Genomic DNA, 25,541 nt, shown 5'->3' on the forward strand with positions numbered 1-25,541 from the left:
GTTACACGCTACATCGTTTTCTTCCTTCGCTTTGATCGCTCGTGACATTTATCTCATTCTTTCATGAAATCAAATATTTCTCTTGTCTATCAATGAGTAAGATAATAAATCATTTTATACGTAGAGTGTATCATCTAACACTCCGCTCATAATAATTCGTTTGTTGCAATTTCGTAAAATATGACAACAAGTAACATGTGACACGGGAGAATTTTCTAACGACACTAATACGTTAATAATTGCTCAACGTTACGCCGCGGTATCCGCTTGCTTACCACCCCTTCATTTAAACAAGAGCACACCCACGTCGTTACCAACTACCGTATATATAATTACGGAAAACGCAGACGTTACCTTCGGTAAACGCTTGTTTGCTCGTTGATCATTAGGCTGAATTTGCGTTAATAACGAAATCCTCAGCAAAACGAGACCCCAGCAATCAAAATACAATGCTACAAATGAGACCACCTATAACGAATTCCATGGTTCGCATGTTTTATCGTACGATGAATTAGCTCGTCGGAATTTCATTTCTGCGATTTTAATAAAGCATAGTTTCATGAAATCGTATTGTTTATCACTAGTAATTCAAGGGTAGGTAAAACGTATTTCCGCAATTAATTCTTTTCATAAAAATCTATTTATTCAATTTAAATATCGGGCTAATATGGTTACAGAGAAAAGCATACGCATTGTCCATTATTACAAACATGCTTTTAATTGTTTGGTATAAAAACTTATTCCAAGAGAGATTTTTGTTATCATTATATAAATTTGTTATATTTTTTAATGTAAGATCTGAAAAATATTTCTTTAAAATTAACTTAACACATATTTAAAGTTAAATATTAAATAATACATTTCGCGGTAAAATATTAAGCATCGCCACCTCCGATATATTTCTCTGAATCGATTTTAAACCTTTTTACGCATTCTCCGCATTTCTCTTTATTTTCTTTGGAAAATAAATTATTTTTATCAGAATCACCACCAGCATGATCCAATTCTTTTTCAGATTCGTTTGATATTAATTTATAAGATTCCTCAATTGCATTATTCGTAGGACTATTATTTTCTTGTTTTTCGGAAATATTAGACGGTAGCACTGCATTAATAGTTTCAGTATTTTTTAGTAGATTATTTACAGGTACTTCGGCAAAAATCTAAAACATTGCTACATTAAGGTAAAGATATATAAAAATGTGATATAATGATAAATAAATATTGAATACCTCACGAATTAACTCAATTGTCTGCCTCTTTTGAGCATTATCCAGAGGCGATGAAGTCTCACTAGATGACAAAAGCGAAAAATTAAATAATGGTAATCCAAACCTCACAGAACCTCCTTTATAAATGAAAATAACACCCAAAAATAGTAGAGGAAGCAATAGACAGAACCACAGTTGTACGGGATATCGAATGAAAAAGGGTAAATGAGCTATAAAAACAACATTAATTACATGGTAGTATTTTTTGAAAATTCATAATTTATAATTTATAGAATTCATAATATATGACGTATAGTTATTATTCTCATATAAAAACAATAACAAATCTTACCAGTTACATTGTTTGCAAACTTAGATATTACATCTCCAATAATAGGTATTGGATACAGTGCGACTGTGGATACAAGGTGTGATACAACCAAAGCAGGTGTTACCTGCATTTTTGGATTAATCATTCTAGCTTCATAATATTTTTCACATTCCTTGTCATCAACTATAATCAAAAAAATTTGTTTTCTTAATATTATATACAAAATTTTATACAGAATTTAGCTATAATTGGAAAACAAGTTATATAGTTTACAATTTTGAATTTTTCTTTGGTAGAGATACGAGTTTTGATTTAATTCTCTTTATAAACTGTAGATGGCGTTAATGCTTCTTTCCTTCGACGTAAAAGCTCGATCGATATAAAGTACGGAGGATAACAACACAAAAGCCTTTTACTACGAATTAAATCATAACCAAAATCTTCGATTTTTTATATAATTTTATATCATCTGGTCTTTTAATCGCTATACAATTCTTACATTTTATATACTTACAGAAATATGCCTTCATTTTATCCCACAGACTCATCTTATATGGCTGACAAGCTACAGGCATTTCAATGTATTTAACTTGCGCTGCTGCTAATTTGATCTCAGCTTCCTTTTAAAAGAATATAATAAAATATTTATATATAACATCTTGAAAAATCTTAGCTATATATAAGATGATATTAATTTATTTTTTATTATATTTTTTACCGTTATTAGATGCCACCAAGTCATATAAAAGCTAACTATTATTACCATAATGCTAATACTGAATAATATCCGAAACAATGACAATTTCCTTAATAATATCACAATTGCTAATACGCTACAAACGATAATAATCACAAATGCCTAAAATATAAAAATAGCAAAATTTAGAATATTGTAAATACCATTGAAAATATTATAAAATTGCGATGTAACCAACTTACATAGTAATTTATAAATTCAAACACAGACTGAACAATCCAATATAAATCAACCACATCAGAAACATTACTAAAGAATGAAGGCTCCAATAAAATTTTACTCAAGATTACATCAATTTCTTTTATGGAATAATTTCCAGTTTCTATTTTTTTGAGTTTTTCAATTTGCGTTACTGTTCCTTTTATAAATAATTGTCCCTCTACGTAATCATCATTCACCTGTATGATATTAGAAAATGAAATTACATTATTATACTTACAACAGAATCACTCTACAATTATTGTTCTTACTAATTTCTATTATACCTTTAAGTTGGCATTTAACAATAACATCATAACCAAACGCTTATAATATACTTTCACTGTCTCATAATCTTTATTATTTCCTTTTAATAATTCTACTTGATTATATTCTTTACTATTGCTTTCTCTGCAACAAGTAACAATGTCAAGTAACAATGATATTTTAAAATAAGTGATCATAAATTCAAACAAAGATAAAATGCATTTTTTATACATACACATCTTCTATTACTTTTTTATTAAATCTATCATAATAGAGAGAATGTGGATCAATGAAGTCTTCTGTTTGCTTCCTACAAAAGAGAATAGCATTGTTTAATATAAATATATGATTTATATAACTTATCAAACATAATTTATAGTTCTTCCTTACCCATCATATATGTTTTTATCAAAATCATTGTAATTTGTAAGATCTGAATTCATGTCATTGCTCAAGTGTTCAATTCCATCTCTGAAAAAGCAGTATAAAATTACAATATTTTAAATATTTTATTTAACAAAAAATTTATATCTTATAAAATTATATCATAATTACCTTTCAGAATGTGAAGTATCATCATTATTACAAAAAACTAATGAAGAACTAATTAAACATTGTATAATGATGCAAATAAAAATGAACGATTTCAACATGACGTATACTTTAAATTAAACGAACACCTGCTTACTAAATATATTTTTCTGATAAAAATAAATCACTTAAAAATTTTAGATATTATAATTTAATTAAAAACAGTTTATTTATTTTAGTGTTAATCACCAAAATAATATGCAGATAGATCAAAATTCATCCTCTGACTTATTTTTAAATCTTGTGCAATTGCAGTAGTATATATTTTATATAATAGTGACCGATCATAGGCAAAAATAACGTGAGCAATCATAGATAATAAACTACTTTTTTAACAATTATTTCTTTCACGTAAAGAACAAAACCTTGTTTCCACAGAGACTTAATAGAAAATAAACGAAAAAATGACACGAGGCGACTACACTGCCACATAGCGATTGTTATTTACAACTCGTCTTACTCGTGAAAGAATCAATTTCATAATACCCACAGAACCTTCTTATTTACGATCATTTTCGGTTTAATCGTGCTTTTACGAGATTGAAAACGTGTATTTAAAAGAAGAATATGGCACCACGCAGAGATAGTCGTACTAATCACAATAGTATAAATAAAGCTTCCAAAAGAAGTAAAAATAGCTGGGTCAAAAGTTTCGAATGGCCTCAATTTTGGTCTTTATTAACAGATCCAAGAAAAATTGTAATAACTACAAAGTTATTTATTTTACTGGAAATGCTTTTGAATGTATTCATTATCGAAAGAGTGCCTTACACAGAAATCGACTGGAAAGCTTATATGCAAGAAGTGGAGGGTTTTTTAAATGGTACATTGGATTATTCAAAACTAAGAGGTGATACAGGGCCATTGGTTTATCCTGCTGGATTTTTATACATTTTTTCTGCTCTATACTATGTCACCGTGCAAGGAGCGCAAATTAAAATAGCTCAGTATATCTTTGCTATTCTTTACATCGTTTTACTAGCTTTGGTCTTCCGCATTTACTCAAAAACTAAAAAGGTGCCACCTTATGTATTAATTTTGATGTGCTGTACGTCGTATCGAATACATTCTATATTCGTGTTAAGACTTTTTAATGATCCGATAGCTATGATATTATTATTTTCAAGTCTAAATGCATTTTTAGACGAGCATTGGTATTTAGGAAGTATTCTTTATAGCCTTGCTGTATCTGTAAAAATGAATATTTTATTATTTGCACCAGCACTTCTTGCTGCATATTTATGTATCCTAGGAATATCGAAGACTGTAATACATTTATCCATTTGTGCAGTGATACAAGCAATTTTAGGTTTACCTTTTTTAATTGAAAATCCAATTTCGTATATTAAAGGAGCATTTAACTTAGGAAGAATTTTTGAATTCAAATGGACAGTAAACTGGCGATTTTTGTCAGAAGAAGTATTTGTTAATCCATACTTTCATATTTCATTGTTACTATTACATTTGTTGATTTTAGCTGTCTGTGTACCAAATTGGATAATTTATTTGAGATCCTATGCAAAATTAAAACAAATGGAAAAAGATCTAAAACCTCAATTACAAAAAAAAGAAAAAGTGGATATGTCAACGATGAGTCAATTATTTATTTTTCCTTTATTTGTAGCAAACTTTATAGGCGTCGCGTGCAGTAGATCTTTACATTATCAATTTTATATATGGTACTACCATACATTACCGTATCTTGCATGGTGTACAAGTTATAAAACTGCGGCGAAGCTTTCAATATTAGGAATAATAGAGCTTTGTTGGAATACTTATCCAAGTACAATTTATAGTAGTTTTGCTCTGCACGCTTGCCATATAATTTTATTGTATGATTTGATTAAAAACAAAAAAAGCGATATAAAAACAAAATGAAATTGTTATATATTTGAGACTGAATTTGTTATCTAGTCTTTTTTCTATTTGACGTATAAAACTTTATATGCGTAAAATATTCTCCTTTCTAAGGACAATCGAAATGTTGAACATCTATTTTTTATGGAATTTTTTCAATAAAATGACTAAATTAATTTTATATGTTCACTTTTATTATAATATAGATCCCGTATAATCACGTTGTAATTATTTAAGTTCTATCGTTCCATCACGATTGAAATATATAACGCTCACTAATCATTGTTTACTAATGAAAATATTTGATGTGATATTTAATATAAATTTTAATATTATTTTTGGAACATTGTAGATTCTAAAAACTTACATTCATTATAAAATGATGTATGAAATAACGTTTCTTTACGTGGTTTCTTTTTAATTCAATTTAATTTTAAATTGAAGAATTTTTCAATCGAAATTAAGGCTACTCTTCACTCATGGTTTTACAATGGTTTATGCCAACGATGAATACAGGCGTAATTTTGGTAGGATTTTAACGAACAAGATTTCATTCTATAAATGAAAATTTAAACGAGGACATGATTTTTTTGAATTTTTGAAAAATCTTTATTTTCTTTGAAAAAAATTGTGTCAAGAAATAATATTTTTTTGAGAACAAATCGTGCATAAAAATAATGCTTTCTCAAAAATTCGAGAAAACCATGTCCTCGTTTAAATCTTCATCTTTAAAAAGAAATTTTATTCGTCAAAATCGGTGAAGAATTACGGCCGGATTCGATGTTGGCGTAAATCCTGTTTTCCATATTTTTCATTAAACAAAAATTACGTATAGTGGCGCCCCTCGAACTTCCCGGCAAAAGAGAAGAACCTCGTATCCCCACCACTGATTCTCATATAAATACTTGAGTCGCACACTACTCGATCATTAAGTATATTACGCTTAAGAGGTTTACATCTATAAAAACTTACCAGTGATAAATAGGCGCACACGAAGACAGTGTTTTCCTATTGAGCTCGTAGTTTATGTTTCGTCCGTACCTGTCCCTGAAGTCGCATACGTTACGAGAAAAGGTAATGAACAGTTTTAAGAATCGTAAAAGATGTCATTAATACTATGTTTTTATATATACATAAAAGAATGAACATAAAAGTGCATATTTAAATATCATTATTAAGGGAAGATTAATATATGTCAGATGGTTTACACAGTTAATGAAGTAAGAATATTATTCTTGTTTAATGATAGTGTGATTGAATTGATTATTTTTAATTCGAACTTCAAACAGAGATTATTTGTTTTTCTTTAGAGAATTATTTTTGAAACAATTATTATTATATAAGCAGATATTGTCGATAAGTTTTATATAGTTGTAAATATCATAAATATATTTAAGACATTGATTTGTAATAAAGCACTGAACAATGAGCCTAATCTCTGGAATTTGCAATTCGTTATCTACGATGCCTGCTCTATACAAATCACAATTTTTTGACATTGACGAGGAACCGTCCAATTCAAAATGTTTATTCTGTGAGAACTCATTTATTCTTCCTACAAACGAGAAAGATTTTTTAACGCATTTGTTCAAAGAACATCGTGTTGTTATAGCTGATGTTTGGAAAATAGCAAGTTTGAAAAGGTAAGATTTATATATCGTATTTGATATGTCAACAAGAGTATAATGTTTCCATTTGTTTAATTAGTTATATACGTTATTGGAGCAATAGATTCAAAGAACATCCTATAACTGATTTTTGTACTACAATATTAATGGATTGTACACCAGATGGGAAACCAAGTAAGGATGAAAGTTACTTTTTACTTTCTGATTGTATTTCGGAGGATAAAGCATTAAGAGATGAAGTATATAAAGTCAAACTGGTAATGTTTATGATAATATAATAAGTATAATATATATAAAATTAAATTATATATCTATATATATACATTTTTTGAAGGAATGGGTATTAGCAAAACAATCTGAGGAAAGAAATGATACTAATTTTACACGTGGTTGTATGTTCTGTAAAATGAACTTTTCTAAATCACGTCTTACTTATATAAAACATCTTTCAGAGAAACATAATTTTTATCTTGGAAAACCAGAAAATTTAGTTTTCATTGATGAACTTTTAGATAAAATACAGCAAAGTATAGAAAGGTAGTTTAATTATTATAATTATTTATGTATTTTTAATGATATTGAGATCAAATAAAAGTAATATTCATATATAATTTTTTATATTATGGTAATAATAAGTATCTTAAAAATATCAAAATATTTTATTTTTAGTTTAATTTGTATATACTGTGAAAAAGTTTTCAAAGATCGTACGGCATTAAAAGAGCACATGCGTAAAAAGTTACATAAACAAATAAATCCATACAATAAAACATTTGATAAATTTTATGTAAACAATTATTCAGAGTCTAGCAGAGCAAGAAAATGTCAAGTAACTACAATATCATGTTTGTTTTTAAAATTAAAAATTGATGTATCTCTTTATATCATTAAATATATTTTGTTTCTTTTAAGAAAAATTACAGATACGCTAAAGATATTGAATTAAGCAGTGAAAGTGAAGATGAAGAATTGTCATGGTCTGATTGGAATGATGAAAGCATTAGTATATTTTGTTTATTCTGTAATCATTCTGATAAAGATTTTCCAACTATTTTACAACATATTAAAGAACAACACAATTTTGACTTTAAAGAGGCATCAAAAGATTTAACTTTTTATCAGAAAGTATGTATATTTGACATATCTATAAGATAGTTTCTAAGTAAAGAACAAATAATAAGAATAAAAAATAAATATGTAGGTAAAACTGGTAAATTACATAAGGGTGCGAATTTATATGCAATGTTGCATTTTATGTGAGATAAAATCGGACAACATATTGGAACATATGACCCAGCAAGATCATTACAAATTACCTAAACAATACATATGGGATCATCCAGCGTTAGTAATTAATTTTCAATATGAATTGGTCAACAAAAACAGCTCCATTATAATATGAAAGTTTAATAATTTCTTTTTTCAGGTTTTATTTCCCTATGAATGAAAATGATTCATTTTTATATAATTTGGATACAGATAATGATAACTCGGATGAAAGTGATATCGAAAGTACATTTAAAGATTTATCTATTACACCTGATGATAATACAAATAGTATATATTTTTAAACTATTGTTAATTTTTGAAGAAATAATTGAATATATATCAAATGAAATGTTATTGTTTTCATGATTTTAATTTAATCAAGTAGTTTTTGGTTATATTTTTTACTGATATTTTGCATTTTTTATTAAACAAATCATATATTTATAAAAAAAATTTTATTCTTATAAAAAAAACTATTAAATTATTATTACTATTATATTTATAGTAAATATAATGTCAACCAAAAATCTATCACAATATTGCAATTCATATGTAATTCCAATAAATAAAATCTGTAACAGTGACAAAAAGATACCAATAAAAAGGGATTACTGTTTAGATTACTCAGATAATAATCGTCTAACTAAAATAAGAGTAGAAGGTCTTATCACCACAATTGCTTTTCATGAAGCAAGATTATATGCAGAAAAGCTTTCTCAATATTTGTCACAGAAATATGCTGTACCACAAATTAGAGGAATGTTTCAAGTAGATTGGTACGAATATCTTCGAAAAATGAAAGTGGTAAAAAACTATCTATATTAATTAATTTTTTGATATAATATGAATATACAGTTGCATTTTTTTTTATAGCGTGTTGGTGGTAAAATGTGGGCCTTAAAAAGAGATGTTGCAGTCTTTATAAATGATGTGTTCATAGGCAGTGACATTGAGTTTTTAGAGTATCTTAACGAATTGTATGTTTTTCATATGCCAAAAGATATTGGATATTATGAAACACATGTTAAAGGATATTATAAAGAATTTATTAAAAAAACAAAGGTCAATATAATAAGTATGTGATAATAATTTCCATATTTAATATTGAATATTTTTTAGAGAGTTTACGTATATTTCACATTCACTTTGGATGGATTTTTGATAGGTTCCCTTTTATTCATGGTATAAGTTATGAATCATGCTTGATTATTTTTAATATATTTTAATTTGACTACTTTAAAAACTTGAAGAATATTTACAGTTATATTCTGACTTGCTCCCAAAAACCTGTAAACATTTTTTAAACTTTTGTACTGAAAAATATAACAATATAAATGGCTTCAAAGCTTCACTTTATACAAACACTTATATTCATCGTATAGTTAAAAATGGATGGATTCAATTTGGTGGCAAGTATTAAAATGAAAAGAAATTAAGATAAGTATTGTTTTCTTTTTTATCATTAAAAAAAGTTGATTATCCACACGTATACATCAGATATTAAATTAAACAGTACTAATTGTAACATGACTGTAATACCTACAATTACTGATGAATCATATTGCATACCTCACGATCGACGAGGAGTCCTATCAATGGCAAATAATGGAAAGCACTCTAATCAATCTCAAATAATTGTCTCTTTAAAACCTAATACATGGATGAATTATCATTATGTTGCATTTGGGTAAATGTCAAATTATGTATATAATAATAATTGTTGCTTTATTGAAAAAAAAAAAAATAAATAAAAAGTAATGTTTAATAATATTAAAAAAGACAACTAGTAGATGGTATCCAGACATTACAAAAAATAGAAGATACTCCAACGTATTATGAATCTCCTCTAAAAAAAATTATTGTATCTGAATGTGGTGAATATATTTTAGATCTTAAAACCAAAATGGAAGCAGAAACAGACATATTTCTTGTTAGCATCATTGTGTTATCTCGTCGTACTTACATATTTTATTAAATATATTTTGACTATTAACGTATATATATATCTCTTTACATATATTCATTTAGGAACGCGAACCGTGGATTGATGTGGGTGAAAATAATATGGTCCATCAATATCCATACAATACTTATTCAGATATTTCTGTATGGCTTAATAACGTAATTGATGAAATAGACATTCGCGATACAGCATCTCTTCTTATAGCCGAGCGATATTTAAGCAGTCTATACTGTCTTTCCACGGATTATTTACCAGGTCCTTTTAAACAAATAATTTAATTTTTTAAATACAAACTTCCTTTAATATATTTTTTAACAATAATATAAACATATTCTTGTTCGTTAGAAGTCAACACGTACAATCTTGAAACGGATGAAGAATTTTATAAAAGTGTAGATGTTGATTCTAAGTTGAACCTATGTGAATTATTAACAGACTTTTGGCCCGAAGAGATGAGTAAAGCGGAAAAAGAGATTTTCGTAAAAAAACTTTCTAAAATCATTATTTCATATATTTTAAATACTGTCGATCATAAGGTAAAGATAGATAAATCATAATTTAAATTAAAAAGAAATTATCAATTGCAAGATCTAGTATGTATCTTTTACAAATCCTCCTAGTCTTACGCATTAAAGGATATTTATGGAAGTGTACATAGGATACTAGAATGCGCTTATGATATTGCAAGAGCAAGTATAGCCAAATTACTGAAACAACGAATCAATATTAAAGACGCCAGTGCAGAAATCACCAAGTATGCATATTTACTAAATGAAAAAAAATATCAACAATTTGCTAATTATTTATTTCTTTTCTTAGACAATTTAAGATACAGCAGCAAGATGATAAAAAAATTACTGATTCGTCCTTGGCTCTTATTGAGGAAATATTGAACAAATCTATACTTCATGCTTTAGAGTCTATAAATCTAAACTGTGAATAGATTTAACAAACAATTCAACATCTACTGAAAAACATTCCTTTTATTTTGTACTTAATAAAAATCACAGACTTATTTTTAATTTAGAATGACTATATTTTTTGATATGATTAAAAAAACATGAAAAATTCATGATTAATTAACATTCCAAATTATATACAATAATGACAATAAGAAAAATAGAATTTAGCATATTATTGCTTTATTCTAGAGAAAAGTTTTTTACCGCGTCCCTTTGAAACTTTTCTACCACCTATACTTTTTATATCCGTTTCTTCATCTGGACAGCATTTATTATGAATCGAGTTATATAACATTTGTGCATCACTTTTGTTTCCAATCATTTCAGCCAATTCATCCTGTACGTGATATCAAATATTAGAATTTTATCAATCTTTGTGAGACGAAATAATAATAATAATAAAGATACTAGAATTCCAAAGATACATCGATTCACATTACCTCTGTAAATTTAATAAGATGATCAAGCGATTTTCCTTGATTTAAAATTGCGCATAAATTCTTCGAATGTACACCAGGTAACTTGGCAATGAAATCTTGTATATGAGGATTATATTTTTGAATCATCACTTGTTCATCTTCTGCATTTTCATTTACTCCAATCGTGATAGCCTTTTCAGCATTTGGCTGATCCCTACCACTCTATATCAAACAAATTCGTTATTGAACGTTGACTTTATTTTACGTCATTAATATGTTACCTTCAATTCTTCAAACAACTGCGCAGATGCATGCGGACTTGGCGACCATACGAATTTTAGTTTAGGAAAATGTAAAGTCAGCAATTGCAATTTTGATGTGATAGCAAAACTTTTAACATCTTTACCCATGTAATAGCAACCCTTAAAGGAAGAAAATCTTTTGTATATTTTTTAATATAAAATAATATAATTCGTGTATAAAATATTTAAAGTAAAATTGATTAATATACTAATAAATAATGATTATATATACCTGGAAACAGAATGGTTTATTCTGATCAAATTCGATAAGAAGCATTGGTTTAGAATAATGTCGAGTCATAGCAACAGCTTGATTGTATAATCTTCCAGTATTAAGAGAACCAATTAAATCAGATACACTTTTTCTTTCAATGCAAATTTCTGGAGATAGAATATAATCTCCGATCTAACATACAAAAACATGTATGTGCATAAAACAAATGTAAAGTTTTATAGCGCACATTACATTATTAACTTACAGCTAGAGTTACAGGTTCAATCTGTATGCCACGAGAATGTAAAATGGATGGCAGTTCGCTATTAAACTCTCTCATATCAACTATGACTTTATTAATGATATTTTTTTGATTTTCTTGGTCTCCCTTGCGCGTATTTTGTTCCATCTCATTGCTTGACTGTGTTGCAAATGTTAAGCAATCTTCTGATTTTCCATCTTGATCTTCAGGTACAACCATTGTCTTTAAAAAAAATATGCATAGATATACTAAGTATCCTAAGATCGAAATAATTAAAAATACGAAAAATGTTTACTTTTTTAGTGTTGATTAAAACATGGAAAGCTTCTTTCTCTCGTCTTAAAGCTGTTAGATATTCCTGTTCTTCAACAGATCCTCCATAAATTAAAAAATATACTTTTAAATTTATTGAAGGATTATTATTTTGATATATCTATAAAAAAAGTAATGACAGTAATCATGTCGTAATTATTGTTATTAAACACGTACAAGTTATAATAATACATTAGATACATACTTCTAGTTGACGTACGGCTGCGATGTCAGCGACATACATTATTACATTGCTAGGCTTACTTTCCTTTAGCGTTCGTTGTAATGCCATTGGATCACCATCTTTCTTTAAAGATTGTAGAATGATTATGGGTGCAGTTGTTGTAATTGTTGTTAGATCTAATTCAGCTATCTACAAAGTCACACATTATATAAAGTAACGTATTATATATCTTCCTATTTAATTCGTCAACGAATATATTATTTAACATACTTGAGAACATTCTTCAAATAAAGTTTCATGATACTCATTTTCCGGATCAGTAGATTGACTCTCTGTAACAGCCTTTTGCGATAATGTCAATACATAACTATCTTGTGTATCCATTATCTCTTCATCTTTATCAGATTCAGTCGTTGACATTGATTTTTCGTTATTCTCGGCAATACTACTTAAAAAATTTATTATAATAAGTATAAAGTATAAACATAAAATTACGATAAGTAATATCTATACAAAAATTATTTTCGATAACATACTTTGATTTGTGAAGATTATCGTGTTGCAGTTTTTTAAACGCTTCATCGAGTAAATATTCATTAGCTCCCATAGTTAAAAATTTTTTTAACTGATAACACGTTTGCCTATCATGAACTAAAACGAGAACCTTTTCTGGATTTTCATTATCTTCTTTTTTTTTATCTCGTTGTATCTCATTTAATACTTCACTCAATGCAACCCATTTTGGATTTGGTTCTGGCTTCAATTCTAATTGGAATAATAAATTTCATTATTCTGTATAAATAATATAATGACATTGTACAAATATGTACACGCATACAAAGATACCCTAATGCATATAAATAGCGTATATATTGATTTTAAATTATAGTTACCATTTTTTTCCGTGTAAACTCTTTCTTTCGCATATTTAAATAGATTTTCGACCGCATCTAGCATCAACCATCCTGAACTTTGCATAGCATAATCCATAGTTCGTAAACTATTTAACGTCGAATAAAACGATACACAATCTTTGTATGTTAAAGACCTATAGACACAATTAATATTATTAAAACGATATAATGAAAGGCCATGATATGAATGATTTAAAATAATAATTGCAGCTTTTTTTATGTAATATACTTACATAAGAAGTCCTCGTAATGTTTTCAAATCTGATAACAATTGCTTTGTAGTGGAACTAAGTTGATGCCAAACAGGATCTAATTGTGATTGGAGTTGCTTGTGAAACTTCTTAGCTATTGCATTTTCAACTGTCAATTCTTCCAGATCTAACTGTAAATAATATAATTCTAATATATATGTATTTTTAAACTGAAAGATAAGTAGTTTGGATTTAATACGTACATATTTATTTATACGTTTTAATTCTTTCACCACATAATTCATTGAATCTAATAAAGCAGTCTGAATGTGTAACATTTTTATTGTAATTTTCACGTGAAATTCCAAAACTTCAGGCTGTAATAAATAAAAATTCAAGTTTAAAGACTTATTTCAAAACAGATTAATTTATAAATTTTTTATAGATAACTAATTTATTTACCTTAAGTTTCGACAAACTGTTATTGACAATTGTGTGGAAGCGAGGCCATAGATATAATTTTTTAACAAAAAGAGTTTTCATTACACGTTCTACATTAGAAAATCCAAAAGTAAAAGATAATGCCGAATTAGAAAAAGCTTTGATGAAACCAGTCTATAAAGAAATTAGAGAATTAAGAATAATTAATATCACTGAATCGTAAATAATCAATATTAATGATTATAAAATATATATATTATTTTTTTTTATCACCTTATTTGTTTGTCTGTACAGTCTGATTGCAAACGCTTCTTGGTACGAACGCAAAATGTTATGAGCTTTATATACAAGAATTCCAGTAACTAAGTTCAGTGGCAATCTATTTTTTAATAGATCTACGACTAAAATTCGTCCTGGTATAAATAATATTCCACCTTCTAGATACATCACTTCTCTGTAAATAATAATGTTGATTAAAATTACATATTTATAAAATACATTTTTCATAGCAAAAAATAACGATTCGATAAGTAACGATATACCTTTCGTTGGATGTACATTGACCCGTTACAATACGAGGTAAATTTTTTGTACCCAAATCTTGTAATTTATCTATAAAATATCTTTCATCGTGATCGGTAGTTCCCAAAACAATAACAAGATTTCCAGGATCTAAATAGACTTTTAATATATTTACAAATACAGTTTCTATACCCAAACCCCTAAATCAATAAACAATGTATAAATACAATGTAAACAGTTAGAAAACATATTTTGAAATATATAAGACTTACTTTGCTGTAATCACTAAGCCATCTTCGTGTAATATTTCTAAAAACATCTCATTTTCGTATTCCAACATGATTAAGTGTATTTATTTTACTATAAAATTGTTATAATACCAGAATGATCTATTGTGAACGATTATACGTTTCATTAAAAAAGAATTTCAAATAATACATTGCCAATAGATTTTAAGAAAGTAATTAAAAATGTTGGACTTTTTTTCTGTAAAATAATTTATATGAAAATAACAAATATGAAAATGTTTATGATAGGTCTAATATTTTTTAAATTATACCTTGTTATCACTATCCTTGTAAATATTCTCTGTTTTTTGATCATAAGTTGTATCTTCATCCGTTGATATCACTTCGTATACTAACAAAGTATATTTACTTAATTCATGTGATGGATGCCCATATACTCCTATGCTAACAGGTCTTTTGAAACTAAAAAGAGGTTGATAAAGAGAAATCAAAACTGTTCTTGTCTCATAAATGTTTGAGCTGATTATATAAAAAATATTTAATATACCTGTCTGGTACAACTATAATATCTTCCCCACAAGTTGTAGATTGCAGACTATAGTGATCTGGTTCATAAGTTAGTTTTGTTGTTGTATGCGATGCATACAAATCTGCATCTCCGCTTCTATAGTTATTAAGATTACATTTAGATTGTTCTAAATTATTCAGAGACAAGCATATTTGATAATTTACTTACTGGGATATTAATTGAATTTTGATAATACCTTCATACATTAAACTATAATATTTATAAGATCCACTTGATACGTCATCACTGACATAATGTAATAATTCTTCATTCAATGATAAAATGCAAGGTAGCTAAAGCAGAAATTTTTATATTTTTAGCACATTTGTACAAATAAATCATTCGACTTAACCTTTATTTCATGCGTTATAATAAAATATTTGATACATCTTAGGTTTTAATAAATAAAATGAAGTTATAAATTTTATATTTCTAAGAAATAATCGTCTCAAAATATTAAAAACTTAATTTGTCTTACCAAAAGCAAATTAAGAAATATAATCTTCATAGTACAATGTTGTTCACCATTGTTAAAAAGAAAAACAAAGTTGTAATATTTTTGAAAAGTTAGTAACAGTTATCATTTGCTATAACATAAGAATTAATATTTTTTGCAACATTTATAGATGCAGTTGCGATACCAAGTAATTATGCAAAATTATAAAATTTAACTTTATAAAATAACTCATGTAGAGAGTCGTAAGAGTGCATAAGATTAGTATATATTAAGCATGGATCATAAAAATCAAGAGAAACAACAAAAAAGAGTTATAACTCGTAACCACCAGATGGAGATAGGATTCATTATCAGAAAAAAAATTGCTGATTTTATCAAGTTTTACTTATTTAATACGTAACAATAAAACGTTTGGAACAAAAATATATTTTAATAACATTTCTCTAATAATTTTTAATATTTTAAAAATAATTTCTTTAATTAATATATTTTATCCATATGTACAACCTTAAACAGCTTAGGTCTTATTTATAACACAATTATGAATTTCAAAGGATGATTAAATTTTGGTTTAAAGCGGTTTATGTTGATTTATACTTTTTAGTGAAAATTAGAATTAAATGAATTTCCAAATTGAATGAATTTACATGAATATCGAGATAGAATTGTTCATAATGTTACAAATTTGAGTCATATAGTATGCACAAGCGAAGAAGGTACTTTTGGCGCTGGTTTCATTCGTTTGTGGAGTAACCGTTTTGTATACTTGTCCGTTAAAAATAAGTAAGAAGATTGAGATTCAAACAGAAATACATAAAATCAATTTCTTTACAATTCTTATAGGTAAATAATTACAATAATAATTAATTAATAATTCATTAATAATTAGCATATATAACTAGCATGTAAGATACATTTTATACAATTGCTTCGAAATATTTTATAAATACATCGCATCGCCATGACACCTCATTGTTGAGATATCGAAATTACATTTTATTTTAACAATGAGTAATAATTGAAAGTTGATAGAAAAATAATTGCTAGCCGTTAAAGTTTATCGTTTATTTTTCGCGAAATTTCAAACTCATTATTATAATCCACAAAGAACAATATCGATGCAATGATATCTGGATAATCGATATTAATCGCATTCTAAACATTATTGTTAATTATTGTAAACAATGCAAATATTATCGAGTTTATAATTGTTAATACAAGTTGTTATAATTATTGCATTTTCGTCAGAATTATACGTATTATTTGTATTCATCTTTTCAATAATTAAGAATAATTTTATCATTGATATTACAAAGAGATTTTTTTTATTCAATTTGTAGGTATCAAGTATCGGTCTTCGAGTTGTTTCATTCGAAGCTAGATGGCACTTTTGCATCATTGAAGATATTTTAAGATGAGAGGTCAGTAAATCGCAAAGAATGTCAAAAATATTTCTTGATTTATAGGGAATCGTATATACGAATGTTTGCAAATCTTCATTATTATTATTTATTACATTCAGTTTATTGAATACGGATTGTATACGAAAAAATATACAGGTACAATTTTGTTTATTACGCTATCTCGCGAAATACAATAAAAAAGAAACATTTAGCCGAACGTATTTAATTATATTTAGTTTACTCTGCATAAGTATTTATTATTTAAAACGAGATTAGAACAGCCGGTTCTAACGGATGTAACTTGATCGGACCATTGACGCAGTTTAACTTTACAACCACGGTACGCATTGTTTTACACGCGTTCGGGTTGCCATAGAGACTAGAGATGCATACATATCCACATTCTGTTTCTTTCTATATAATTAAATTAGCTTATCGCAGCGTGCCAATAATTTTGAATCGAAAGAAATAATGTACGTTTCTTGGAATAGTATCCGATTATCGAACGTTCTACGACAATGTCTTGCTAGCTCGTTGAGTGAGAGAGAGAGAGAGAGAGAGAGAGAGAGAGAGAGCTCTTGTTCGCAGACCCTTTAAAACGCGCTCACCTATCCTCACGATCATCTATGATATCCGGTGCATCGCTATCAGTAAACGGGGTAATTACTCCTTTGCAACGAAAAGGGCTCCCTTGAACGTACGTAACGTGGGGAGCTAACAATGAACAATTAAATGATTACACTGCTTTCGGTTATCGCCGAGAGGATAGAATTGCAACGATAAACGCCGCATCTTTTACGTTGTTGTGGCCTTTTCTTTTATTTATAACGAGCTCATAACCTTCAACCTTCTATACCATTTCCAAGCAATTGAAAACAATTTCTCATGCTTTTCCGCGCGGAGAGAACGCGGTATCGATCGTTTCGACGCGTCGTCCTCGTCCTCGTCCTCGTCCTCACGTAGACGCTGGTCGATAACGAGGAAATGCGAAAACACGATGGGTAAGAAGGTTATCCGTCCTCGTTCAATTTTTTATCGCTCAAGCTAGAGTTTCGAGTGGACGGAGTTTAGAAAAGTTGTTTTTCTTTTAGACAGGACTCGAGATTGAATTATCGCTTCTCGTTTGTCGTAAACGAAGGAAGCTACGCGGAAAAAAGAGAGAGAAAGAGAGAGAGAGAGAGAGAGAATCTCCTTCCTGGTAGAGAATCTACGAAAGGAGAGAACTCTTCTCCGATCTTCTTCGGGCGTCATCGGTATTATCCGCATCCTTCGAACCGCGACGCGCCCGGTTCGATTCCACGAGCGCAATAGGATAGGCTGTCCTTTTTCCCCCGCATCGACGTGTGTAAGCAGCCAGACCGGTAACAGTCCCTCTCTCCCTCCTCGGGGTGTAAACAGGGTCTATGACGAGTCCTCTGCTCTCGGTGAAGGAACGAAAAAAAGAGAGGTGGTGAGAGAGAGAGAGAGAGAGAGAGAGAAGGAGAAGGAACGTTCTCTCCGTTGCGTTCGCTCAGCGACAAGAAGGAAGGCAGCGACCGAGAGAGCTGTGTGAATCGAGCCTAAGGGCGAGGAGAGCACGGTGAAGGCTCGCCGCCGGTGCTGGTGGGAGAGGAAGAGAGGGGAGCCTGAAAAAATGTGTAGGTGCGCGCGCAGCCGCTTTGTCTCTCTCGTTGGTGGTGCTCGCGGCGGTGGTGGGGGGGTGGCATGGACCACGAGGGGCCACAGGGGTCCGCGAGCGGAGCATGGCGACTGCATCCTTTCAGTCGGCCGGTGAACCCGCGTGCCGTACGGTTGCTTCTTCGTTTTTCCGCACCGCCCGTGCGTTTTCTCTATCTATCCTTACGTTTCGCGGTTTCTATCTTTCTTATTAGTCTCTTTCTCGGCTTTCGGCTATAATCGTTTGTTTTTTTTTTTAGAGTGATCCCTAGATTCTTCCGATCCGTATCGTAGTTAGTCGCGTGTGACATTCTGATCCTCCATCGTCGTTGTCTCGTCGAAACGCACGCACACGCATCGTACGTGCATTGGTCTCTCTCTTTCTCTCTTTCTCTCTCTCTCTCTCTCTCTCTCTCTCTCTCTCTCTCTCTCTCTCTCTCTCTCTATCGACGCTCTCCGTCCGTGGTTCCTTCGCTCGAAGATAACGACGAGCTCTCATCCGAGAGAAGGAAGAATCCTCTCGCAGGACCTTGTGGATTTTTCTTCGACGACTCGTCATTCGTCCTCTTCGTCGTACACGGGCGCTACGCCTTTGAGAACTTCTCCTGCATGGTAAGTAACAAAAAGTCAATTACTATCGAACCCGACTTCTTAGACCGTCGTCGTTAACGACACTTGGAAGGATTTTCTTCGCCTTCTCGGAATTATTATTATTATCTCGGTCGCTTCGAATTCGATCGGTCAAAGGGTGTATTTTGTGGCGAAGAGAGGGATGGGGAAGTAGTAGAAAAATGAATCGTTGGAACGAGAAGGGAAGTTTTTCACACGTGTACGATGCCAGAGAGTTTTCTCGAGCGCGCGCGCTCTCGAGTGACGCAACGAAGAAAGAGATGCGCCGCGATGCTGAACAACTTTACCATCTCCGCGTCTCTTGTTTTCGTAGATATCGCTACGAGTGAGATATATATCCATCTTTGAGAGGACGAAAGAGAGATCTCGAGAAGTGCTCTCCTCTCGACACGTGCGAAAAAAGATTTTCTTAGAAAAAAAAGTGTTACCGAGAATCTTTGTCTCCGCCTAGAGAAAACGAATTTCCTTTTCGCAATGTAACAAATTTCGATCGTTAAAACGTATCCCGACTCGTTCCTTCCACGAATGGATATTGCAAGGTCGAACGTTCGTAACGTTTAAGAAGAAAAACGCGTAAAGTTTTCGAAGAAGCGATTAAAGCGAACGACCATCGATCGAAGATTATTACCCTTGAACACTCGCGAGAACATGGCGGTATCAATTTGAACGTGTCGTCGTCGTCGATCGTGGCTTTTTCGTCTAATGAGCGGGAAGTGCGATACTCGCGATAAGAACGTCGAACCGTTACTTTTTTATTTTTCATTCTTCTTTATTATTATAATATATTCACGAAGAGGAAAGACGTACGGGTCCGCGACGTGCCGCGATCCTAGCCGAGGTTTTCGCTCTGTCGTCGGTATCTCGCGTCACTGTAATTATCTCGATATCGTTGTTATCCCGAGCATATTCGACATAGGAAACTTGTAATCGGTAGCTGATCGTGGCTAACGACCGTGATGTTTTAAAATTCTTTAAGAGCTCCGGATTCACTGTAATTACAGTACATATATAATGATAAGCTGGCTACAGGTCGGCGGCATAGACTTGCTAAGGCATGCTGAAACGCACAGTTTCCCCTTCGAGATGTGTTTTGCATGAGAGAAAGAGAGGGGGAAGAAGAAACATCGGTAACGTCGTTTTCTTCCTTTCCTTTTTCTTTCATCGACGAGAAGGAGAAAAAGGAAAAAGCCGCGGAAGAAATTATGGGTTGCTAGAAAGAAACCGAGTCTCGCCGGTTAGAGGGAAAGAAGGTAAAAACGAGAAAAACGACGAAAAAAAAAGAAGAAATGGCGCGTTACTCGCGTGCGAACACGCATTGGCAATTTTTGGTGTTCGCGTTTCCGCTCGCGCCAAGGCCCATTCATGTAATCTTGGTCGTCATTGAGAACAAAGTCTTCGTTTCTCGTATCGATAAGGCGACAACAATGTACGTACGTTTGCAACTACGAAGAGGCAAGTTCTTTTAATTCGACGTTTAAGAGCATGCGATGCCGAGTGCATCGGAGGCGAAACGTCGAGAGAGGAAATTGGCTTGGTTCGTGCTGAAAATGTCTCTCGAAAAGATGGCGCGAATTTTGATCTTCAGGGTCGGTCGTCCGTCCGTTCATGTGTGTGTGTGTTTGTGTGTGTGTGTGCGCGCGCGCGCGTGTGTAAGAGAGAGAACCAACCCTCCTGAGTTGTGCCAGCACTCCAACACTTACTGTCGCAATACGACAATCGATCTCGAGGCTGCCGACTACGCAGCATACATTTTCGTGCCTCGTTAATCTAGTTTGTCAGCTTGCTCGGACCGTCGTGAGTTAAATCGTCGGTAATCCTGCTAATCCGGCGAGCTCTTATTTTAATGTCGGCGGACATTGGTGACAGCTAGTAAAGGGAAAGCGCGATAGTACTCGATGATTATGCTCTTCGATTATAGAAACTTGTAAAGAAAAAAAATATACTTTCGAGGTTGACGATATAAGAGTTCGATGACTTGGACGAGGAAATACTTGGACAACGATTTTAAAAAATCCCTTTTGAATCGTTCGATTTAATTTAGTTCGATCGAGTGTCTTGTTTATAACAATTTTTTTCTTAAAAGGTGAAAAATTTCTATTAATAACATCATTCTTCTTTGTTTTTTCATTGGTTATATCGATTATTGAGCGGGTCAGTGATTAACTTAGGTATCTTAGTGTTTCGCTATCGCTTAGTTTCGTCGTATATATATATAGTCGAGCCACAAAGATACACGATCGATAGTCGTGCGTTTAAGGTTCATGCACACCGGTATATCAGGGAAAGCTAATGTTTGTAGATCTTATCGGCCGACCCTTAAACCTACGAGGCTAAGAATAAATTATGATCGTTCGAAGGCGTCCACGAGGACGTAAGAAGACGTAAGAAAATTTTATTCCAGAGAGATCGTTTTGTAACGACCATGATTCGTCTTTACGAGATGTCCGAACACGATCGATCTGGAGACTTTATCCTTTTCTTCGCAATTGATCTCTATTTATGGTACAATGCATGTTTAACTTTGAAATTTATGGAATCGAATAAGTTTCGCGATTAAATAAGTTTCAAAAGAGAGAGAGAGGGAGAGAGATGCAAAGAGAGAAAGTTCACGAACGCATTTCTCTTTCTCTGGATTTGTCACGACGAGTCGAATCGTTTTCTTGGTTTCATTACGCATCCGTGTGTATACGAAGATCCTTAATTGTCCATATTTTTAAATTCAGGCTCGCTGACTCAAAGCAATAAATTTTTCTGCTCCCGACTTTAGCTCGGCCCTCGCTTGTAACGTCTTGAAGATCTCGTACTACCTGACCCTATATACCTGAGTTCACTGACGCATTCTCCCTTCGCTCGCGGGCGGTCCACGCAGTATCCACTTCTTCTTCTTCTTCTTCTCCCCCCGCCGCTGCTTCTTCTTCTCATTCTTGTATTTTTCTTTTTCCTTCACAAAGAAGTCACATTCTGACCGCTTGGAAAATAGAAACCCTCGACGGAGTTTAACGAACGCGCGGTTTATCGATTTAATATTTACGTTATCTATAAACGATAGACCCGATAAGGACCGATGTCGAACGGTAATGATTCCGTCTTTTTGATTAGCAGTTAATCGATCAAACGCTCGTCCAATTTCTCGGAGAAATCGACTACGGTGGTCGATTCTTGGCGACTCGTAATGAAATTAGAATAGCGAAAATTTATCTCGTAGAAAAGACGAAGGGAGTATACGCACACCTGCGCGTTGGCTCTCGTAAGCAACTCTGACGTCATTAAGTTCGAAACGACTAAGTCCGCATGGTTTATTGGTCGCGCGCGTTTATACGTCTTGTTACAATGTAGCCTCGCAACAGGAATCGGAACAGGATCGTTGCGAGGAGATAGAGGAGGAGGAGGAGGAGGAGTGGGAGGAGACGACTGAATATTGTCGAGGCGTAACAGATCAGAGTGAAAGTCGAAACACGATTCTGGTGCGGGCTCTCCGCGTATCTTTCTCGTAGCAAGCACGAAGAGGAGACGGAACGACACGACTCTCTTCTCTCCTCTTTCTCCCTATTTCTCCTCTCTTTCTTCTCTTTCCTCTCTACTTCTCGAATATAACCGAGGGAGTCAAAATATTCCCTTTTATACAATTAAACGCCTTCATGCCTCATGGATTCGACCGTCGAAAGGCTTGTGCAACTTTGTTCTAACTCGCTGACTCTTTCCCGCGTTACCGATTCCCCCTTTTCGAGTTACTTCTTCGTGAGGAAGCAAGCTTTTTTCTCCCATAAGCGTACAACACAAATTCAACTATAAGTTGGCTTTAATTGGCGTTTACCTTGTCGCATTAATAATAATAACTTGGCTAAAGAATAAATATGATCGGTTTAGTCATGTGAAATTCTGTAAATAGAAGCTAACGGAAAGAAAAGGACAATAGGTTTTTGAAGGATGTTTCTGTGGATCAAACAAAGTCCAAGAACGCGACGTTCTTTCGGAGGAATCGAGGAAAGTGAGAGTAAACATTATTTTCGATCGAATCGGTCGAACGGGGACGACCGGGCTTTTTAAATATGCTTTTTGAATGGTTCCTTTTTTTAGTTGATTTTGACTCGTCGGCTCTTCTATCTCGATTTTATTTCAATGTTTCTCGCTTTTCGAGCGAGCGGTGACGTACGCATTTCTCTCTTTCTCTCTCGTTTCGCGCTGACGTCCCATCGACCGCCTGTAGCGTGTACTTCCGATTAACTGGTCAAGCACTCGACGGTACTTATGCACTTAGGCTCGGCGAAAGGGTGCTGCTCGCGGTGTTTCGATGTCTATTTTTATCGCGAGTTCACAGTGGGTCCGATACTCCTTCCGTTACAGTCCATCCATCCCTCTCTCTCTCTCTCTCCCTTTCTCTGTTTCTTCCATCAGCTCTGAAAGCTCTTTGATTTCTCTGCTCGCGCGATTCTATGAAAGAAGCGTCAAAAAATATCATCGCGTCCCTTTCTCTTTGTTCGTAGCGATTGTCAATTTACGAGCAAATTGATTTTCAAACGTTTTTAAATACAAAACCGTTACGATCGACAATTTTTTAATCATTTTCGATGCGTATCGCGTATATAGATTTCATTTGAGAAAGAAATGCAGTCGGAGGAGATTCTTGCGCTCAGGCGTCGAAAATTCATCAGGTTTTTTTCATTTGACAAACGCGACGATTCTCGCGAGAGGAAACGAAGTGGGAATGAATTAATTGCTGAATCAGAAATCGGACGACAGCTGTTAAGATCGATGACTCACGATGACTACGTCCAAACTTTGACAACGGCACGTCAGCAAATCGACATTGCTCCCCTTCCGGACGAACTCGGTGGGTTTCGCGTGGGCTGCTGCAGAAGGACATGCTTCGGATCGTTCGATCGTGTCTTAATTTATTGCCCTGCACGATTGGGCAGGTGTTCGATCGAAAAGACTTACTGACCTGGAATGATTCGATCGGAGATCAAGAAAGAGCTCTCGAATGTACGAATTATTGAATTGACAAATAACTTTGGATCGTTTCGGACGAATTCACGGAATGACGGGAATAATTTGGCCTTAACGTCGGATTTTAACCACCGGAAGTCATTCTAAGGAATTGCCTGAACAAATACTTGTAGTTATACACACACACACAGCCATCTTGAAACGAGAAGGGGATCGAATCGAGGAAAAGAATTTTGTCGATACTCGATGGAGATCGCGTAGGCGATTCGCATAAAGACTTTCACGATTATAGATATGTCGTGGTCGTACGATCGTAGGAATAGTTTGTCTTTCTTACTATAGAAAAAAGTCGCATGGAGGACGTTGCGCCGTAGAGCGAAACAATGGCTGGTATTCGGAGCGTGCATTTATTTAAATCGGGGAGAGCAAGTGTTGCTCCTTGCGGATGGACTGCGCAGCGAAGAGGTTAAATATATCTGGCCTGGCCTAAACGTTCCCTCTATCCTCATTCCTTTCGAACGCCGAGCTAGTCTCCGACTCTCCGTTAAGATTCGAATACGACTTTTCGAGACGAAGAGTCGGAGAGCGAACTCCATAAAGTTTTCTCGAACGTTGGAAAAGCACGATACGACTTCGTTCTCTTCTTTCGTCCAACTCCGTTTGCGATTAGAGGAGAGATTAATTTTTCCAACTAAAAAATATGCGACGGATTAAGTTTTTGATGCGAATCGTTTTTGTTCTTTCTTTCTTTTTTTCTTTCGCTTTTTCTTTCCTTTTTTTATCGACATAGAGAATAAAAAACAAAGTGCTGCAGGCCGTTTGCTTTTCGTCCGTATC

General features: G+C 32.4%; 6 protein-coding genes across 15 annotated transcripts in view; 3 read left to right on the top strand and 3 right to left on the bottom strand.

Annotated features, from left to right (window-relative positions):
• Window positions 1-621: 621 nt before the first annotated feature.
• LOC127065059 (uncharacterized) lies at window positions 622-3,743 on the bottom strand. Of its 2 annotated transcripts, none has more exons than XM_050996915.1 (10): window positions 3,320-3,740; window positions 3,155-3,235; window positions 3,000-3,074; window positions 2,785-2,908; window positions 2,482-2,697; window positions 2,261-2,401; window positions 2,057-2,162; window positions 1,564-1,725; window positions 1,233-1,441; window positions 622-1,163 (listed from the first exon to the last, which is right to left on the bottom strand). In XM_050996915.1, the coding sequence occupies exons 1-10, from the start codon at window positions 3,415-3,417 to the stop codon at window positions 876-878; spliced, it is 1,500 nt and encodes a 499-aa protein (XP_050852872.1). In that variant the 5' UTR covers window positions 3,418-3,740; the 3' UTR covers window positions 622-875. The 2 variants fall into 2 exon arrangements, with proteins under 2 accessions (XP_050852872.1, XP_050852873.1); XM_050996916.1 differs by having other exon boundaries at window positions 1,005-1,174; window positions 3,320-3,743.
• A 54-nt stretch (window positions 3,744-3,797) lies between these two features.
• LOC127065061 (lethal(2)neighbour of Tid protein) lies at window positions 3,798-5,393 on the top strand. Its single transcript, XM_050996918.1, has one exon. It carries the CDS (start codon window positions 3,923-3,925, stop codon window positions 5,231-5,233), a length of 1,311 nt encoding a protein of 436 aa, XP_050852875.1. The 5' UTR covers window positions 3,798-3,922; the 3' UTR covers window positions 5,234-5,393.
• A 736-nt stretch (window positions 5,394-6,129) lies between these two features.
• LOC127065054 (uncharacterized) lies at window positions 6,130-11,101 on the top strand. Of its 6 annotated transcripts, XM_050996898.1 has the most exons (14): window positions 6,133-6,432; window positions 6,523-6,855; window positions 6,920-7,097; window positions 7,175-7,377; window positions 7,510-7,669; window positions 7,753-7,965; window positions 8,042-8,184; window positions 8,267-8,397; window positions 8,729-8,913; window positions 8,983-9,171; window positions 10,138-10,327; window positions 10,418-10,608; window positions 10,693-10,826; window positions 10,892-11,101. In XM_050996898.1, exons 2-14 carry the CDS (start codon window positions 6,638-6,640, stop codon window positions 11,013-11,015), a joined length of 2,259 nt encoding a protein of 752 aa, XP_050852855.1. In that variant the 5' UTR covers window positions 6,133-6,432; window positions 6,523-6,637; the 3' UTR covers window positions 11,016-11,101. The 6 variants fall into 6 exon arrangements, with proteins under 6 accessions (XP_050852853.1, XP_050852857.1, XP_050852855.1 ...); XM_050996896.1 differs by having other exon boundaries at window positions 6,130-6,286; window positions 6,629-6,855; window positions 10,693-11,101; XM_050996895.1 differs by having other exon boundaries at window positions 10,693-11,101.
• LOC127065053 (DNA repair endonuclease XPF) lies at window positions 11,038-16,301 on the bottom strand. 3 transcript variants are annotated; one of them, XM_050996893.1, is made up of 20 exons: window positions 16,090-16,301; window positions 15,808-15,904; window positions 15,591-15,707; window positions 15,355-15,505; window positions 15,068-15,281; window positions 14,816-14,995; window positions 14,547-14,727; window positions 14,295-14,447; window positions 14,096-14,209; window positions 13,875-14,023; window positions 13,621-13,775; window positions 13,264-13,492; window positions 12,998-13,175; window positions 12,749-12,916; window positions 12,527-12,664; window positions 12,235-12,453; window positions 11,988-12,161; window positions 11,735-11,875; window positions 11,475-11,675; window positions 11,038-11,371 (listed from the first exon to the last, which is right to left on the bottom strand). In XM_050996893.1, the coding sequence occupies exons 5-20, from the start codon at window positions 15,133-15,135 to the stop codon at window positions 11,207-11,209; spliced, it is 2,613 nt and encodes an 870-aa protein (XP_050852850.1). In that variant the 5' UTR covers window positions 15,136-15,281; window positions 15,355-15,505; window positions 15,591-15,707; window positions 15,808-15,904; window positions 16,090-16,301; the 3' UTR covers window positions 11,038-11,206. The 3 variants fall into 3 exon arrangements, with proteins under 3 accessions (XP_050852850.1, XP_050852849.1, XP_050852851.1); XM_050996892.1 differs by having other exon boundaries at window positions 15,780-15,904; XM_050996894.1 differs by having other exon boundaries at window positions 12,998-13,172; window positions 15,780-15,904; window positions 16,090-16,300.
• LOC127065252 (UPF0669 protein C6orf120 homolog) lies at window positions 15,349-16,119 on the bottom strand. Its single transcript, XM_050997346.1, has 4 exons — window positions 16,090-16,119; window positions 15,780-15,904; window positions 15,591-15,707; window positions 15,349-15,505 (listed from the first exon to the last, which is right to left on the bottom strand). The coding sequence occupies exons 1-4, from the start codon at window positions 16,117-16,119 to the stop codon at window positions 15,349-15,351; spliced, it is 429 nt and encodes a 142-aa protein (XP_050853303.1).
• A 2,662-nt stretch (window positions 16,302-18,963) lies between the features above and the next one.
• The window catches only part of LOC127065051 (dual specificity tyrosine-phosphorylation-regulated kinase mbk-2-like), a 122,275-nt gene continuing 115,697 nt past the window's right edge, over window positions 18,964-25,541 (top strand). Inside the window, exon 1 of one of the 2 annotated variants that reach the window (XM_050996887.1) lies at window positions 18,964-19,739. The gene's annotated coding sequence lies outside the window, so the exon portion shown is untranslated. The remainder of the gene's footprint in view (window positions 19,740-25,541) is intronic. The other variant, XM_050996888.1, reaches the window with a different exon arrangement.

Source organism: Vespula vulgaris, chromosome 7 (assembly GCF_905475345.1).
Source record: "Vespula vulgaris chromosome 7, iyVesVulg1.1, whole genome shotgun sequence".
In the NCBI taxonomy this organism is placed as follows: Eukaryota; Metazoa; Arthropoda; class Insecta; order Hymenoptera; family Vespidae; genus Vespula; species Vespula vulgaris.